Source organism: Aquila chrysaetos, chromosome 7 (assembly GCF_900496995.4).
Source record: "Aquila chrysaetos chrysaetos chromosome 7, bAquChr1.4, whole genome shotgun sequence".
NCBI lineage: Eukaryota > Metazoa > Chordata > Aves > Accipitriformes > Accipitridae > Aquila > Aquila chrysaetos.
This window is the reverse complement of record NC_044010.1, coordinates 11,497,525-11,514,655: the sequence shown is the minus strand read 5'-3', so window position 1 is coordinate 11,514,655 and position 17,131 is coordinate 11,497,525. Positions and strand designations below refer to the sequence as shown.

The 17,131-nt window shown below is 37.1% G+C and overlaps 1 protein-coding gene across 2 annotated transcripts; it reads right to left on the bottom strand.

The window, feature by feature from the left end:
- Window positions 1-205: 205 nt before the first annotated feature.
- LOC115343821 (T-cell receptor-associated transmembrane adapter 1) lies at window positions 206-11,842 on the bottom strand. Of its 2 annotated transcripts, XM_030020337.1 has the most exons (7): window positions 11,624-11,751; window positions 8,128-8,232; window positions 6,614-6,724; window positions 4,922-4,958; window positions 3,533-3,594; window positions 2,175-2,233; window positions 206-961 (listed from the first exon to the last, which is right to left on the bottom strand). In XM_030020337.1, exons 3-7 carry the CDS (start codon window positions 6,714-6,716, stop codon window positions 695-697), a joined length of 528 nt encoding a protein of 175 aa, XP_029876197.1. In that variant the 5' UTR covers window positions 6,717-6,724; window positions 8,128-8,232; window positions 11,624-11,751; the 3' UTR covers window positions 206-694. The 2 variants fall into 2 exon arrangements, with proteins under 2 accessions (XP_029876197.1, XP_029876196.1); XM_030020336.1 differs by lacking the exon at window positions 8,128-8,232 and having other exon boundaries at window positions 11,624-11,842.
- Between the last annotated feature and the right edge of the window lie 5,289 nt (window positions 11,843-17,131).

Sequence of the window (17,131 nt, the reverse complement as noted above, 5' to 3'; positions counted from 1 at the left end):
TACGATATTACGTTACCAGAAGAGTTGAGATTTGAGATGTATTCTAGTATTGCTCACAGAAGAAAACTGAAGATATATAAGGATATTGTTAAATCTTGCAAGATGTACAATTACTACTTCAAACAAGCTGTCAAATTATTTTCCAATTAGCTTTAGATATATTTGTTATTAGCATAGACCAGTCACAGTGGGAAAGTACACAGTGTTTGAACAGCAAATCAGTTTTTAATTGGGAAAACAAGTAAATCATTAAGTGTGCAAGTATGAAACATGATTTCCTTCCAAAAGTATTGTTAAAACCTATATAGAAGAATTGTTATATTCTGCTAGAGCTCTACAGACAACAGAGTGGGTCTTTTGGGACTGTTTGAAAGTTGATGGTTGTTTTAAACAAAGGATTATTTTTTTACTGGAATCAATACCATGTGAATGCTGAGATACCAGCTTCTACAATTCCCTTTCAAAATGTCTTCAGAAGAGCAGGTCCTTCAAAGTGGCAGCCTGGATCGATACTTATTTCTTGCTTAGTCTGTAAATATGCTTGGAAGACACTTTGGAACACTTAACTTACCCATTTTATACCATTGTTTGGTATGTCAGTTTGCCAGGATATTATCTCTAATCATTCACTGTTCCTCCTGAATGAAAGAGCAGATCTCGCTTTATGATTACATATTTGGTTCGTGAAGCTGCTTCAAATGTTCTCTCCTTTTGTAGTATGAATCAGTCCCATTAATCTGATGGGATCATCATGAATGGCTTCTATGTTTGCTGTGTTTTCAGCAGCCAGCTGCTCACTATTGAGGTAAATGCTAACTTTGGAAGCCACTGTGGTGGGGTTAGATGATCTTTCTTCTTCATCCTTCTCTAATGAAGGGCCTGTCTTTCTTCTTGGTTTTCTATGTTTTCCCTTGACACTGTGATCAAGTGAGGCATAACACATCTGATTGGCAGACTCCACCTAGAAGGAAATTCACTTTATTTAACATTTAGTAGTTATGCTTGCTTTAAAACTGTCTAAGACTTTGAGTATGTCTACGCTGTATCATAATAGTGGCTGAAGTTTACCCAAACTAGCTGTAAACTAACTCATTAAAAGCACAAATTATTAAGCTGTGGCAGCACGGAAATCAGACCAACATAACCTAATGGTAAATGACTTGTGTTGTTAGGATAGTGACAGTAAGGAAAAATTCATCAAGGTATTATTGGAAAGATTCTCTGTGGGAATGAGGGTAGCTTATATAATCAGTCCAAGTTCCTTGGGATGCAAGATCTTATTTGATCTGGTTTTCTTCCCACTTTTTTTTTAATTACAATCCAGTTATTAGCAACAACATTTTTCACAGGCTTTGTCTGTGCAGAAAACCAAAGATGGGTAATGCTTGTCTGTATATATGATCTCATTTCCAGTGCAAAATATATGCTTTGTGTGTCTTTCCCCTGATTCTCTCTGTTTTTCAAGCCAAATTGTCAAGCACTTTTGACATTGGAATTTTCATAGATTATTCTGTTTCTGTGAAGTTAATGAAAACAAATATATAGATAAAAAGGGGGATATTTTTACCCCCTGGAAGTATCCTGAGAGGCAGGTTGGAAATTGGTCCTTATGAAATACCTGGAAATCAACTCAGGAAATTCATGCTAGGAATGCTTCAATTACAGACAAATTTCAGTTGAAGCTAGCATGCTTTTAGGTGTCCAGGTATCTCCAAAAAAATACAAATCAATAGAAAAACAGTCATCTTTAATTTGTTAAGGCACATAGATTTTGTGCTGAGCAGGAGAGAGCCAAACTCATGATTATTATGTGATGCAGCTTGTGTTTTCACTTGGTTGATGTCCAAAATAAATAAAAATAATTCTTTACATAAGCCATAGCAGTAGATGCAGGCTTAATTCAGTCTGATCTGCATGCCTCTGACTGAGCTGTATCATGCCATATGGATGGAAATGAGCTGTCTATAATTCTGCTCCCTCATTAATGACCCAGATTGAATGAAGGGTCAAGTCTGTGCTTAAATTCCCTGATGAACTGAGACACTAACGCATGGTAATTTTTGTGATGAGCAGTGTGAAGATTTTTGTTATATATTGTCATGGGATAAACACAAGAACTCTGAGACAGACCACATTACCCTAATTCAGAAATCCAGAATTAAAATAAAGGATACCTGTAGTTGGTTAACTGGCCTTTGAGGCTGGGACTTCATCTGCTCGTAACAACATTCCTCTATAATTTATCAAAGTAGAAAAATGTTTTAGTTATTAAAACATGCTACTGAGTCTTAAAAGATCAGATCAACAGATCCTCCCTGTTACAGAACTAACTCTCCCCAGTTTACTTTGGTAGAAGTTTATTTTGTTTTGAAATCATACACAGATCTCTCCCTCTATTTATAGAGGGGCAAATAGCTAAGAAACTCAGACACACATACGGTGAAAATGAAAATCATTTTCTGTTCATATGGATGGGAAGTTTCTCATTATTCACTAAGTGGGCATCATTTTAGACTGCTAGGAGGACATCTTGCAATTAGGGGGTAACCACATACTAATGTATTTTTCAGCATAGGCAATCTTTTCATTGGCTGAGAAAGAGGCTGTGAGTTGCAGCAGCTGGTGATTAAATTCTATTCCTGTCTCTACTTTCAGTTTTCCGTAAATCTGGTGCACGTTATTTTCTCATGCCATATCTCATTTTAGCCATCAGTAAAACAGATTACTTCCTTACAGTTTTCAGACTTTTGTAGTGACAACGCATTTGAGTGTTGGCTTAGTTAAATTTATGCAAACCCTGTATGAAAAAGCTGGGCTTGGGTTTTTTTCCCCACAGTTCAAGTACTTTAGTTTAGTTTTGCTTAACCCCAAATAAGGCTAGCAAAAAAAAAGTTGTGTTCATGTTACTTAAATACTGCTTTAACACCATAAGGGCTTCAAGAGGCATACCCTCAGCATATCTAGTTCAAGCTGCAGTTATATGATGTTACTGCCTTTAATGTGGTATCTCTCTGCCAAGGATGATTAACTTCAGCCCAGTAAAGCGAAGAAAAGCTATGTCTGCCCACCATTCAGCTGCTGGGCTTGTTTCAGCATATTTGTCAACAGTGGTGATGATCTGTGGATAGCCACAGCAGAGAACTGATGTTTGTTTCTGCCAGCTTCTGTGGGAGCATTGACTTTGGGCAGTGAGTCATATGTGTCTTAGATTGCTTTAATATGCATGGATCAAGCTGATATTTCAACTGGTGCAGCTTTACGTGTAGAAAAGCTGTTGGTTTTGAGATATTTGGCTGAACAGCACCATTTAGACTGTAAAAAACCAAATTCATTATGAGACCTGGTCTTACAAATAGTAGTGCAGTATGATGGTTTGCAGTTCTATCCCAAGTAGGTATTAATACAGCAATTGAGAAGGGGTAGATTCTCGAGTTTGCTATTTGAGAAACACAGAAAGTGTTGGTCAGTCAGCTTTTAATCATACATTTATTATAGCCTCTGAACAGACACATGTTCTTAAAGTGAGGCTTACCTAAAATATCTTGACTGAGATTGCCATAAACGGGATCATCTTCTGTGTAATAGTCATCATAGCTAGAAGGGGAATGGAAAAATACATTTAATTCACAGAATATGCTTGATTTAGGACTCCACTAAGCTACTCCAAGCATTTTACACACATATAGCAATAGCAGATTGTATGTGAACTAAAAAACAAGACCAAAAATATCAGGAGGGGCAGAAATGGCAATGTCTGTTTTGAAGAAAGATTTGTTATCTAGCCAAGAGTTGAACTCTTCTTTCCTGTAACTTAGTTAAGTATAAAGATAATCTCAAGACTACTAAGCTACTGTTTGATGTAGTTATAGAAATATTTATGATCACAGAAAGGAACGCAATTTATGTCCTCCAAGGCCACTTTGTGATACAAACTAAAGCACTAAATGGGTCTTTGGGGTGACATTCTTAAAAAGTCCACTCTTGATTCAACTAAAATGTTTATGTTGACACAACTAGAGAAGACCGAAGCAAAGTTCAGCTTTGGATTTTTAATGGTATTCTGTGTTTCATTACCTGGTGTTGCTTGAAAATGTTTTTAAGCATGTTTGTAAAATGGGAATTAGTGGGAAGCACTGCATAACCTTGTTCCTATTGCACCCCTATACTGTGCCTCATCAAGGGAATGAAGTAATGCAATCTAAACACTACTTTTTCGGTGGTATTTTTCAACTGAACGGGCAGTAATAAACAAACAGAGACTTCCCAACTTCAAGTAAATTTGTAATTGAGGATTGGTTTGGGGGAACAGGTGAAGGCTTTTGTATTTTTGTTTCAAGGGCCTTTTATAATGGGGTTGAGATGAGACTCTTTCCATCTCTGTTTTCTAAAGTTTGGGTGGTTTTTTTATATGGAAGAAGAGAAACAGGCTTGTAACAGATCTTGAGGTATCTATCCAGCAGCTGTAAACACTCTGGTTTATTGCTTTTGAACATCATGTGTAAAACAAGGGTATGAAACATAAATAGATGTAAATTATTGCTCCGCAGTGTTAAATATCAGACTATAATTTATCACTGTTTTCTGAGAGTTCTTTTAAATTATTATAGATTTATTGAGTTTGAGTGATAGTGAATAGTGTGTTAGCTCAATAACTTGCACTTCCTTCAGTACATAAAATTATCATATTAGCATGCAATTATTTCATTGTTGATAAAATGACTGGAGTACATCTCCCCCACATGACTTTTTTTTCTCCTGTTTTCTTTGGAAAACTTCCTCCACAACCATCATGCTCTCTGACATTTCCAGGCAGGCTGCACGAGATACTGGATTTTCCTCTATGCCATCCATCCAAATCCTTCTGTCATTATTTATTACTTATTTCACCCTTGCCAGAAAGAGACTTTTTTATTCAGCTTACCTTGGATTGTTGTCTTCATAGTCTTTATACATTTTAGCTGGAAAATTTGTTAAAAAAATAAAGTTAAGAGAAAATGAAACGTGCTATTTTAGAACACTTCAGATAATTATCTCCACTGACATGCTTTTGATTTCACTGTAGAGAGTAAAATTGAAAGCTCTTGGCTCTGAGGACCTTCAGTTGTCCCCCTGCTTTTCTCAAATACTTTTGTCTAATACAAGATATACTTGTGTTATGACCCTGTGCTGTGGCTGCAAAGTCTACATTAGTTTACAAGTGCCCCAAAAATGTATTGTAACACATGCTATTAATTCCTTGTTTCCTCCTCCTCCTGCTTCTACTGCATCTTTTTCTCTGCCTGGGGAGGTGCATCATGTGTTTATATTACAAGGTGAAGGGTATATTTATTTTTCTAGTTCTATTGTTTGTATCTCTGAAAGAGAGATATCCTGTCACCCACACCGATGAAGAAACTGAAGCAAAGAGGCAACGGCTACAAAGAGATTTATTGCTAGAGCTTGATTAATAACTCAGGAATGCCTGACTTTCTATCCTATGCTCCAGGACTTCAGAATTTACTACAGTAAGCTCCGATTCCATGAGGAATGCAGCATCAGCCAATCTGACCGAAACCTTGTTCAAGGTTAGTTTTGTAAATGACTGTGATTTTTCATCATAGAAATACCTGCCTAGTAGCACTAGAAGACAAAATAAACCAAAAAGGTTCCCCTCCATCCTGTAACACTCCAGCAGCTCTTTAATATGCTGTAATAATCTAATTCTTTTATACTTGGTGAGTTCAGTTTATAAGCATAGGCCTTCTGTTTATGTAGATTAGGTACATATGTGTGTTTAATGTGGTTGAATCCACCAGTGTTTACCTGCTCATCCCTACGTGTAGAGCACAGGTGCAGTTTTCCCTGTGTAAAGGCGGTTCTCCCCTGAATGGGAGTGGTAAGGATTGTACAACTTAATAGCTATAGAATTGTATGCATAAGAGACGTTGCACTGGCATAAGCAATTCTGTTAAAAAAAGTCATAGTTAATTTTAACCAAAACCAGGGTATGACCATAGTCGGACTCTAACATAAATTAAATCAGTTCCTTATTGTGAGTGGCACATTGGTTTAAGAGCTACATTAGGATCCCATGATGAAAAGCATTTAGAACTTTTTTCCAAAATAAACCGGTTAAGCATAAAATGTGCATGAAATCTGAAATTCAAATAAGCATTCAGGAATTTGGGAGGGGAAAATTTTCTCAAATGCATTTTGTATCAGTGCAGCTACTTAAAATATTTTTAAATTCAAGTACAAATAACAACCAGTTTCATGAAAAGTACACTTAAAAAAAAAGGAAATTACAGATGTTAAAAATATATTTAAAAAAATTAGCTAGAACTAAATTCTTCACCTTGTACTTGTTCTGTTGGTTTGTCTTCAGAGAATGGATTTCGGGAGCTGTTTTTAGCAGCGGATTGGGCAGCTAGCAATCATTCTATAATCACACATGACTCTCCTAAAAATTTTTAAAAGTCACACCCTGTTTGCTACAATCATTCTTGCCAAAAGATAACTTTTAGATTCAAAAGAATCAGTTTGGCGGCTTGAAATCTCCCAGCAGTGATGGTTTTCTCTACAGACACTTTAAACACTCAAACTCCATTCCTTACAGAGAGACAACATTACCTACCTTGCTTCTTTTTCATATAGTGTGAAATGTTCAGTATCAACGAAACAACCAGAGCCAAACTCAGAAAGGCCAAAACTCCCCAGACAGAAAAATGGCAGTCCATTTCTGTAACTGAAAGAAAATAATTTTATAGTTTGTGTTGTCTAACAGTTTTACTGTATTCTTTGTGGTTGGTTGATTTTTGCTTTCTGTAACTGAAGCTGCTATTTTGTTGTTTACTCTGTGACAGCCATTATTATACAAGCTAAATAATTAATATCAAGACCAGACGTTAAATAATAAGAAAGCAACATCAATAAACTGTTAGCAGAACTACTGTTTCATAGGAATTCAGCGAAAGGCTGGGCTATTGGTTTGCCTGTAAGATGCAGTAAAAATCAGGCATTGCCAAAGGAAAAAAGTCATTTTAGTGAATAGCTTTGAAATTATTTTTGTACTTGTCCTTCACTTGCTATCTGCAGTAAATTTTTGGCTAAATTCTAGAGTTCACGAATGTAGTTCTGAAAATGAATTCAGTCGAAACAACTTACTTCACTGGAAATGTCTCTGTATAATAGCTAAGACCATCAGGTTTTAACAATCCCCGCAACAAATTTCGAAAGTTGGTTATGTGTTTTCTTGCATCTCCTATTAAAACCACTTGTACTCATATCCTTGCTCCCCTTCCTGAGAAAGCAGAGGATGTAGTGGCAAAGGATGAGCAGTAGCTGGGAACCGGTGAACCCCCCAGAACTACCGCAGAGAAAAACCTGAACAGCTCCTGAAGAATCACTTGGTAAAAGGTGGGTCAACTTAATTGAACAAAGCCTCCTTTTGCGCTCAACTTGCCTCTCCTTGGAGCGCCATGAGAAACACAGGAAGGAATCTCCCTGCACCGAATGTATTTTGTCATTTAATTACCTCTTCGATTAAGTACAGGAATACACATTCCCATGTTGCCGGCGGAGGGCAATGTGTTTGCTCCTGCTGAGAAGACAGAGCTTTGTTCCTGGGCTGACCAGCTCCGGCTCACCTTAGGAACTGCCCCGACACGTTTTGCTACCTAATTATGCTGGTGTTGCAAAAGCTCTTTTAGTTTTGTTTTATTCCAAGCCACAGCTGTTTTTCTGATGATGAAACAAGAGAATATAATTCTTGGTAGTAAAAAATCACAAATCACATGGCCTTCTACGATGCAGGTTTCCTTCCTGATAAGAACTCTCTTTTAAAAGGAACAAAACAGAGCAAATAAGCTGTAACTTTCTGACGGACTGGTAACTGCTTCTTGCACATGGTACTTCCAGCGGCCTTCCTTTTAAACTAAACATCCAATTTCCATTCTTTTCTTTTCTCCTACTTGAATTCTCCCAAAGGTGTTTGAGGGTTCTCCATCACTGCAATACTACTTTTCATGTTGAGAGGCACTTTTTTGCAATGAGATACAGACATTCATGAGGAGAGACAACACCCCCATGAAGCACCTATATATTATTCCAATTTTTCAGAGAAGGCATTAAAAGAAAGGGAGATCCTACCTTGAGAAGATGGTATCAGGCCACATCAAGAACCACCAGTGTTTGGAACCTGGTTACTCTACAATTAGTCACTCAACTTTTGTATCCTACGCAACCTGTCCAAAACTACAAGAAGTGTATGTCAAAGGCAAGAACTTTTAAGTCTCAATGTAGTGCCTAAATAGTAAGAGTCATCCTTCCTTATTCTCCTGTCCTTTTATCTTTTCTGAAGTAATTGTTTTCCATTTTTCCTATGTTAATTTCATACTTCTTTTTCTACAAACTACCCCCCCCCATACCCCCCCCCCCCCCCCCAGGGAGCAAAAGCAGTATTGTGGCATAAGAGAAGGGAAACACATGTAACTCTGATAGAAACTACAACTCTGTGATTCATTAGAATAAAAAGAGTGAGTAGATATCTAAAGCACAGTTCCAAGCTAAATATGTACCCTTTTCTTGATACTGAATGCTGTCATTTATCTTTCTGATTTAGGAATCTTATTTTTTTCCCTGGTGTTTCCAGAGTAGAAGGAGAACTCTTAATTTCAATTTGAGTATTTGCAGCCCTTAACTGAAGTGGAGGAGAAATCCAAATTTTTGATTACAAGTATTATTTTCATGTTTCAGCTTCTGATTTAAATTAGAATTAGTATCTGGAAAATAGCAAAGGTAGGAAAAAAGTTGTTACTCTTTTCAGTTTCAGGTTTAACTTCTACAGTGTTTGAGCAATGCCACTTCTCTAGGACTTAAAAAATATTCTAGCAAAACAAAAGGCATGAAACTTGGATTTCTAATAAAACGTACCAATGTTTTAAACCTCACAATCTATAGTTCTTTCTTAAACATGATTTAGAAAACTGCATGGGTGTGGACAGATTACAAAAACAACATTTACATTTATTCCTAGCTGAACACTACTTAGTTTATTTTAAAATTTCTTTTCCACAACTCTGACTTAAACATCTGCTTGTATTTTAGTAGAATGTATACAAACATACATGTGATTTCAGTATCTCATTTTTTAATGTTTTTGTCTTTGCAATATGAGCTATTTGTTTGTCAGACAACACTACTTACATTTCAGAAACAACAAGTTTTCATTTACCCCATAAAACCAAGTAAAGGCCTTGATTGGACACATAGGGGTGCTGCTCTGAGTGCTCTGTGCTTTTCTAATGTCAGTTTCAAGTTAATCTTACTTTCCAAGTGCAAAACATGAAAGATTTTGATTTTGTATCTTAGCTTTACAGATCTATATCTCCCAGCTCTTTCCCAGGTGTTCTTGTAGTACCCTTATAATTGTTGCCAATATGCTAGCTATTTACTTTTACAACTGCATTATTTAAATATTTACTACTTTGACAACAGAAGCAGTAGAAGGAAGGATGAATATCTGTGTGAAGAACAATTTGCTTCCTCAGATAACTACACTGCTGTCCCTATATGTATAATAGCAGATGCAACCTATGACAGTTAACTGGTTGTGCTAAAGACAAAAAAAAGATAAGGTGACTGCAGATGGAGAGTGAGAAATAAACAGAAAGAGAATTCTATTAGACTATAATTAGTCTGTTCCAAAATAGTGCCTTTTATTCTATTCTGTAATTTTAATTCTCATTCAAGTCATCTGCTGTCAAACGTAACAAAACCAGATTATTATTTTTTACATATTACATATTTATTCCAAAGAACCCGTAGCACTGTGTTCAGGGGCGTTCTCATCTCAATTGCCATCAAACTGAATATTTTAAGAAATTTTGTTATATCTTTGGGAAAAAAAGTCCTAAGGAAAAATTAGGCCCTTGGGAATAGTACACTATGTTTCTCATAGGATAAGCTAAAATTCCATCAGGGTTTTCTGCGATAGTCTATCTGTGATGGGAAAAACCTGAGTGATATTGTTTGTTCATAAGAAATCTTATTGAAGCTGTTCTTAAAATAATGTGCTCAAGAAAAGAGTTTATCATATAGCCAAAGGTTTTCATGAGAAGGACAACAATTCTCATTTTATTGTTAGAAAAAGTTGGGATGTGTAAGTGGGGGAAGTACTATATTTAATCATTATAAAGCTGACAGTATTCTGAATACCTAATAACAGAATCTCTCTGGCATTAATGATACATTCCTATTCTGCTGTTCTTTCATTTCTATTTGGAAACAGGGTCAAACTTGGAGATGGATATTCAAGTAGAACATCTACCTTAGGTAATTTACTCCATCTGGATGATGTTTTTACTTTTCTGACTTTAGGGATGGGGTTACTTGTCTCCTCTTAGTATATTTTACACTGCTATAAACTAAAGGTACTATATTCACATAACAAAATATAGGCAAACAAAAGACTTTCTAAAGACATAGTTAACTGTGCTTTTTCTCCTTTTTAAATCTATTGACAACTTTCTCTGCAAACAAAGACAAGACATGGAAATAAATAGACTTTTGGTCACTTGTTCTTAGGTTTTCTCTTTTCAGGGTTCATTATACTGTTATTGGAGGGGGGTGAGAGAGAAGAAGCAAAAAAAAGGAAAAAAGAAACAAACAAAAAACCAAAAAAAAGCCCCCAAAACATTCTAGTCTTTCCTGGATAAATTTCTGTGATTCAATGTTACTGCAACTCAAAGGAGTAGACACAATCATGCACTTACCTTTGGGGAAAGGGGCCAGATTTAACAATTCAGGGCTAGAAATAGATGTTTATCCTCCTAACAGCATAAGAATAGGTAGCAGAAGTACTAAGTTTCATTCCTTCTTGTTCTAACGTATTTTGTTTAGAGAATCCATCACAAAGGATAATGGGAAGATATCGTACTTCTACAAGTTTTTCCCACTGAAAAGGAACATGAGGTGGGGAATATAGATACCTGTCTAGCTGGACATGCCATTTATGGTATCAACTCATCATTCATAGAAGCAGATTAATTACTTTGGTCGCTACCAGATTTATATGATGATCTGGAGCATGAAATGGTTTGTTTCCTGTTGTTTCTGTCTGCAAATTTGTCAAAGATGAGATAAAGTTGGCTTTTTTTTCCCTCCTCTCCAATTAAATGGTGAAATAAATAATGTTCTGTACTAATGACCCTTGGAAAAAGAAAACCATTAAGAGACTGATGAATGTTAAATTAGCATTAAAGATGCTTCCACCTGTGTGAGTTTTAAGACAGGATTAATTCTCCAGGAAGGATTCCTTAAACTGCAATTAATTAGTGCACAACTAATTGCTTTGTAAGATAGCAACTTCATACTTCAGAAGGGAAGCAGCACATTGTAAAATAAGAAGCCTTCAGCACAGTAAATATTTTAAGCACAAAACTAATGCCAATGCTTAGTCTTCATTAACAAACCTTAATTAATGAAGGTTTAAGCTGTTGATGATGGCTCGTCATCATTATCATTATTATTAATAATATGTCTTCAGAAGCCTGAGCAAGCTTCTTGGAAGACTGGTAATCTACCATAGTGTGTTTTTACTGCTCCTTTTTTTACAGATTTATAATACTGAAAAGATAAGCCTTACCTGGTTTTGTTGTTTCTAGGAATACTCCCCACGGCTTTATCCAACAGGAAATCAAGTTATGTTGGCAGACCTTGGATGCTCTTTTGTTTTGGACCTGGCAGTATGAGTCTATCCGTAGAGCTGCTGTCAATCTTAAAGGTCTCCAGTCTTTTTTCTTTTTCATCTGCTTTCTTACAAACAGGAAATGTGGTTCAGGCTTTTACAACCTCACTAGCAAACTGATGGTCTCCTTCAGTGTTTGCCTCCAAGAGAGGAATAAAATATTTATGTGTGCACTCGCATTTATTATCCACCTGCCTTGCCACAAAAGAGCATGTGCAGGACTATTAGTTTCATTTTATGTGATACAAACCTACTTTTGTAATATTCATATGAGACCCATACTCTGAGTCTTCCTGTTTGTGATGTTATGTTGAATTCAACAAAAGTATTTAGATTCATCTTAAACTAAATTACAGAACTATTTTACCTAGGAGTGCTATTTGACTCTTTATCTCTTGACGTTTCTAAACCAAGCCTGAAAGTCCATCGCTGAGAGAACCTACAGTTTAGCTGAAACAAGATTCAGAGGCACAATGCAGAAATTATACTATTGCCAGCTCTGGAAGGTCAGGCTAGGATCATAATATGCTTCTTCCATTCCTTAAAATCTGTGAATCTGGGCCCACAATCCAGAACAGTAGTGGAAAGAGAGGGTAAACTAGCACGTGGCATACTGTGTGTATTTGTCTTTAAAATTTAATGAAACATGCCTGTGTTTGGGTAGAGAAGCCATTTTATTCTCAGAATCGGAGCAGCTTCTTCCAGAGGAAGCTTGCACTCTGAGCACTGTCAAAGAAGCTTTTTGTTAACTTCTGAGGTTTGGGCTTTTTTTTTTTTTTTTTTTTTTTTTTTGCAGATCACATGGTTTTATTTCAAATTATGAATACTGTAGAAGCAGGAAGGGTTTCTTAAGAGAAAAAGAGAATCACATGACTACGTTTGTCTTTTTGGAATGCATACATTTGAAATAGCCCTCATTGTACATTTATAGACATACATGCTAAGGAGTAATGTGAAACATTGCTCTTCAAGAAAGGTTCTTATGTGAGAAAATGTCCTTTGCAGTATATGTTTATTTGCGATGTTATTACTTTGGAATATTATTTTTATATTAAATGCCTTAGATCTATACTTAAGAAATAAGTTACTGGATTAGCATCTTATTTGAGCATGAAGGAGCAGGTTAGTCTTGATTGATATAACATGCCCTTCCGTCTGAGTCCAAAGGTGATATAGACTCTTAACTACTCAGAGCTTTATCATAACGAAGTGAGTTGGTGAGGAGAAATTAATATAAAAATACTAAAAATGTGGGAATTCTTACACTTTATACTGTTTTTAAGGTTGTAATTATCATGATGAAAAATTGCATGAAAAACGACACTATTTTAAAGTGAACATAACTTTGGCATTTGCCAGCAACTGAATTTAGACACCCCACTCATAAATATGTGTAGAATCAAAATTTCTTGTTAAACCAAAAAGCATGGGTCCATCACATTTCACTGAAAACTAGGATATAGAACTAGACCTCCTTTCAGTAGGTGATGCATTCTATGATCTGTAGTTTAAACTGTGGCTTTAAGCAGGGAAGTAATCCAGTTTTGTGAAGTGGAGACTGCAATTCATGTTTGAAAGTAAAGGGTTAGTCACGAGCCTAGGGACCAGGCTCGACCAGTTATAACAACTGGATTTAGCAGTTCCATGTTGTAGGGTCAAGTGAACAGAAGAGTCCCGGGGCCATCTGATGAGAGTATGCATCTCAAGAGGAGGCCTCTTGTTAAGAAAAAGGATCCTGAGCTGAGAGAGAAGCTGGAGAGAGTGGGAGATATGCATTGTAAAAATGGAGACAGTTGCTTAGTTTCTCAGCTAAGAGCACGAGGAGTAAATCTGAGATCTGCAGAGGATTCAGAATGAAATGCTTATCAGCCTGAACAAGAAGCTTACAAGGAATAAACTCCTTTGGAGATAATTAGGGGCATAATGGAAAGGTGAACGCTGAGAATGCAGCAGGGGATTTCTGGGTTTGTAGTCCTGGTGGTGTATTAATAAACCTGCTCTCCAAGAGCAAATCATTGTTGTACAGTATCAGCTTTGACTGGCTGCAGAAGCGAAGTCTATTAGATTGGACATGAGCTTGGTATGCTATTTTGGGCAGCCTGCAACAGACTGAAAGCTCTGTTAGATAGCAAGAAATTATTTGCTGCAAGTAGTCTGCTTAAAGTGCTGTTATTCGGGATAATAAAGACAAGGACAAATCGTGCCTAGTTTTAAAAAGACAGGACATAAGGTAATGCTACTCCATCCGCATTTATTGTGTACAAAGACATTTCCTCTTCTTTTGAAAGTCCCCAAGCTATAAACTGCTGGGTGCATATTCTGGGAAAGTATCTCTGACTGCTTAGCTACTTATGTGATCTTTGGTAAACATATGCTGGTGGTGTCCAAGATAAGAATCTATGTCAAGAGGACATCTGACTTGGCTGGGAATAGCTCTTGCTATTTAAGTTCTTGGAGAAGGTAAATGGAGTACTATTAAATACTGATGTGCGCAGACGTATATGAAGGACTAAGTCTGTGCTCAGATGGAGTCAAACAGTACTGTTTGGCAGAAGACTTGGATGATCAAGTGAAGCTGACTGAGAGATCAGTTGACAAAGTAAAAAAAAGAGCTTCTGCAGTAGCATCTTGTTAGTTGTTTTAGGGAAAGACAAGCAGAAGCATCCTAAAGTAGGCATGAAAGGCAACTCTACATTGGGAAGGGAAGCCATACTTAGAAAGGGAGAGGTGGACCTTGAATTTCTTTCTTTGGGCTTAGCTGAGTCTTCATAAGCTTGATATTAGTGTTGGGGAAAAAAAAAAAAAAAGTTTTTGTCTTGAAAATACATGGTGCTCTCTACAGAATCGAATAGTTAGAAAGCCTGGAAGTGCCTGTGTTAAGTACTCATGCTCTAGAAGACAGTAACTCACACTTACCATGAAGTTACTTCAACCTGTATGTTTACGCATCAGTGGTATATATGAAATTGAAAGGTTCACACTCATTTTTTAAGGAAGCAGATATGTGTTAGCAGCCAAACATGATATTTATATCTAATTTCTGTGATTAGATAGCAGACTGTTGCCACGGAGCATGGAGTTAAGGCAGTGGCTGACCAAGGAAAGGTAATAACATTGCTGAGACCCCAACAGAGGAGGTCAGCAAGTTTCCAGAAGCAAGACCATTGCTAGAATTTTTATAATTAAAGTGCTTTTCTGGTTCTGGATGAACCATGGCAGGATGGAACGTTTTACTGTTGTTTCCTAAAAAGGTAACAATAATTTAGCAGTTCCCAGCAGTCCCTGCCAAGCCTGGAATTTGCTGTATGTGACTGGAAACCTCAAGGGAAAAGAATTTTCAGCCTTATTGACCTGAAAGTCACTTCAGAGTGTGTACCTTCCCTTTCCTCCACCCTAAGAAATTGAAAAGCCCTCTTGAATCCTTCCTCTTTGTATTCAAAGAAGAAAGTCTTTGCTATGCCACTAAAAGAAGACGTCTGGGGACTGTGTTAACTGTTTCTTAGAAAATGAGTATTAAAACTAAATATGACATTTTTCCAGAGTAGTTGGAGAAAATGCAAATTTAACAGGCAGCTGGCACAAAGCTCTAATGCATTTGACTTGATAAATCTGCATCTCTTATTTACTTAAGAAGTCTTTTAGTTCAGTACATTTTTGCCATGTATATACGTTACCAGCAAGTTGTACTTTTCTAAGACCGCAGAATGCATGTTTTTCTAGCTTCCTGAAGGTGAAATAAATTGTAGAGCTGACAACAGAATGAGGCCTCAAATGCCTACTTTCTCTATCACTACTCAAATTACAACCTTTCTTTGAAAAATTATGTCATTTTCAGTGCTAAGTGGTGTAGTGGAAACCCCCTTGCAAAGAATGAAAGAGAGACTGTTTGTAGTAAAAGTCTTGAAAAGTGTAGGTATTCCTGCAAGATGTAAGTGATGTTTCTGTTTGAAGTGGGAATATATTTTTAATAATGAATCTTCTAGGATTTGCTGGGGAAAGTAACTACAGCAGAAATGCTTTGAGGGGAGCTTATGCTGAAGTGGAGTTTGCACTGCTTCTAATCTCACAAACGTATTGGAGAAGTAGAACTGTTCTTTTAAGCTTAGCATATGGCTCTTTGCTTAGATTGCAGGTGCAGACCTGGTGCTCCTTGTGTAGTGAACATAAATGAGCAACAATGCTACAGAAGAGAGGTTGGCCTAAAATAGCTGCCAGAAAGAGTGAGGCCTTTCAAACCAGCCTCAAACACTGCAGAGAGCTCTTCTGACTCTTACAGTGAATTTTGTACTTAATGATAAAATTAAAAAAGCAATCAGTGTCATTTGTGCGTTGTAGACAAAGTCATGAATTTCATTGTTTTACGTAAACCAGTGTTAAGCACAATGCTATCTCATTAACTGCCCCTGAAATTAGGGCTCCTATTACAAGCAGTATCATAGGTTTCCTGTGGGGAAACCACAGGGTTTTTCTCCGAATGTTACAAAACCTTGTTATCAAGGACTGTAAAGAGAAAACTTCTTATCTTGGTAATTCTGCACTGTCAAAATTTCCATTGAAAGCTAACACTGCACACTTGTGCAGCTTTGGGTGGGGTTTTTTGTCTTGGGCGCTGTGAGATAGCTGAGCAGTCTCTGCATGACTAGCAGAGAGAGAAAACAAACAGATGGCACTTCATCCAAAACCTGCAGAAGTGTGGCCTTTCCATTGACTTCAGTGGATTTTATTTTCTGTTCAGATGCTGTATCCTGAGAGAAATGCAATCTCTAGTGATATTTCTTTCAATAGCCACAAGAAGAATTAATTTCCTATTAAAGTTGCTGTAATCCATTTAGCTGGTTTTAGGATTTTTGTAATTCCCCCTTGACACAATTATACAAAGAGTGTGGGCAAATATTTTCCCCTGGGCAGCCACAGAGCTGATCCTGCAACTGTTCCTCATGTGAGATACCCTAGTGAAAAAGCCAGCGGGCCCCACTCTGTGCTTGGTAGTAAGCTTGTAACTCTACCAACTTTGACCAAAGTGCAAGAAGAATTTGCGAGCAAGATAGTGCCTCTAAAATAGAGTTTGTGCTTTTAAAAGTTGCTTGGGACTACCGCGAGCATGTCCATGTGGCTCAGTTGAAGCTAGTGTGCAAAATCCAAACTCACGTGTATGTGGCCTGGAGCCTTGGGGAGCATCTCGCCAAAGTCCCTTCCTACAGTGCTAAGGCTGAGCCAATAAACCTGACTCCTCAACTGTGCTCATTGCTAAAGTCGTTAAGCTGATTAGAGTTCTGCAGTGCGTCCTTTAACCGGCTTAGGCTTCATAGTGGACTTTCTCATCCATTGCTTCTGGCTTAAGTGCTTGGCTAAGAGAATGTCAGAAGCTTGTGCTCTGTTGCAACGAGTTTAAACTTGCTCGGCTTT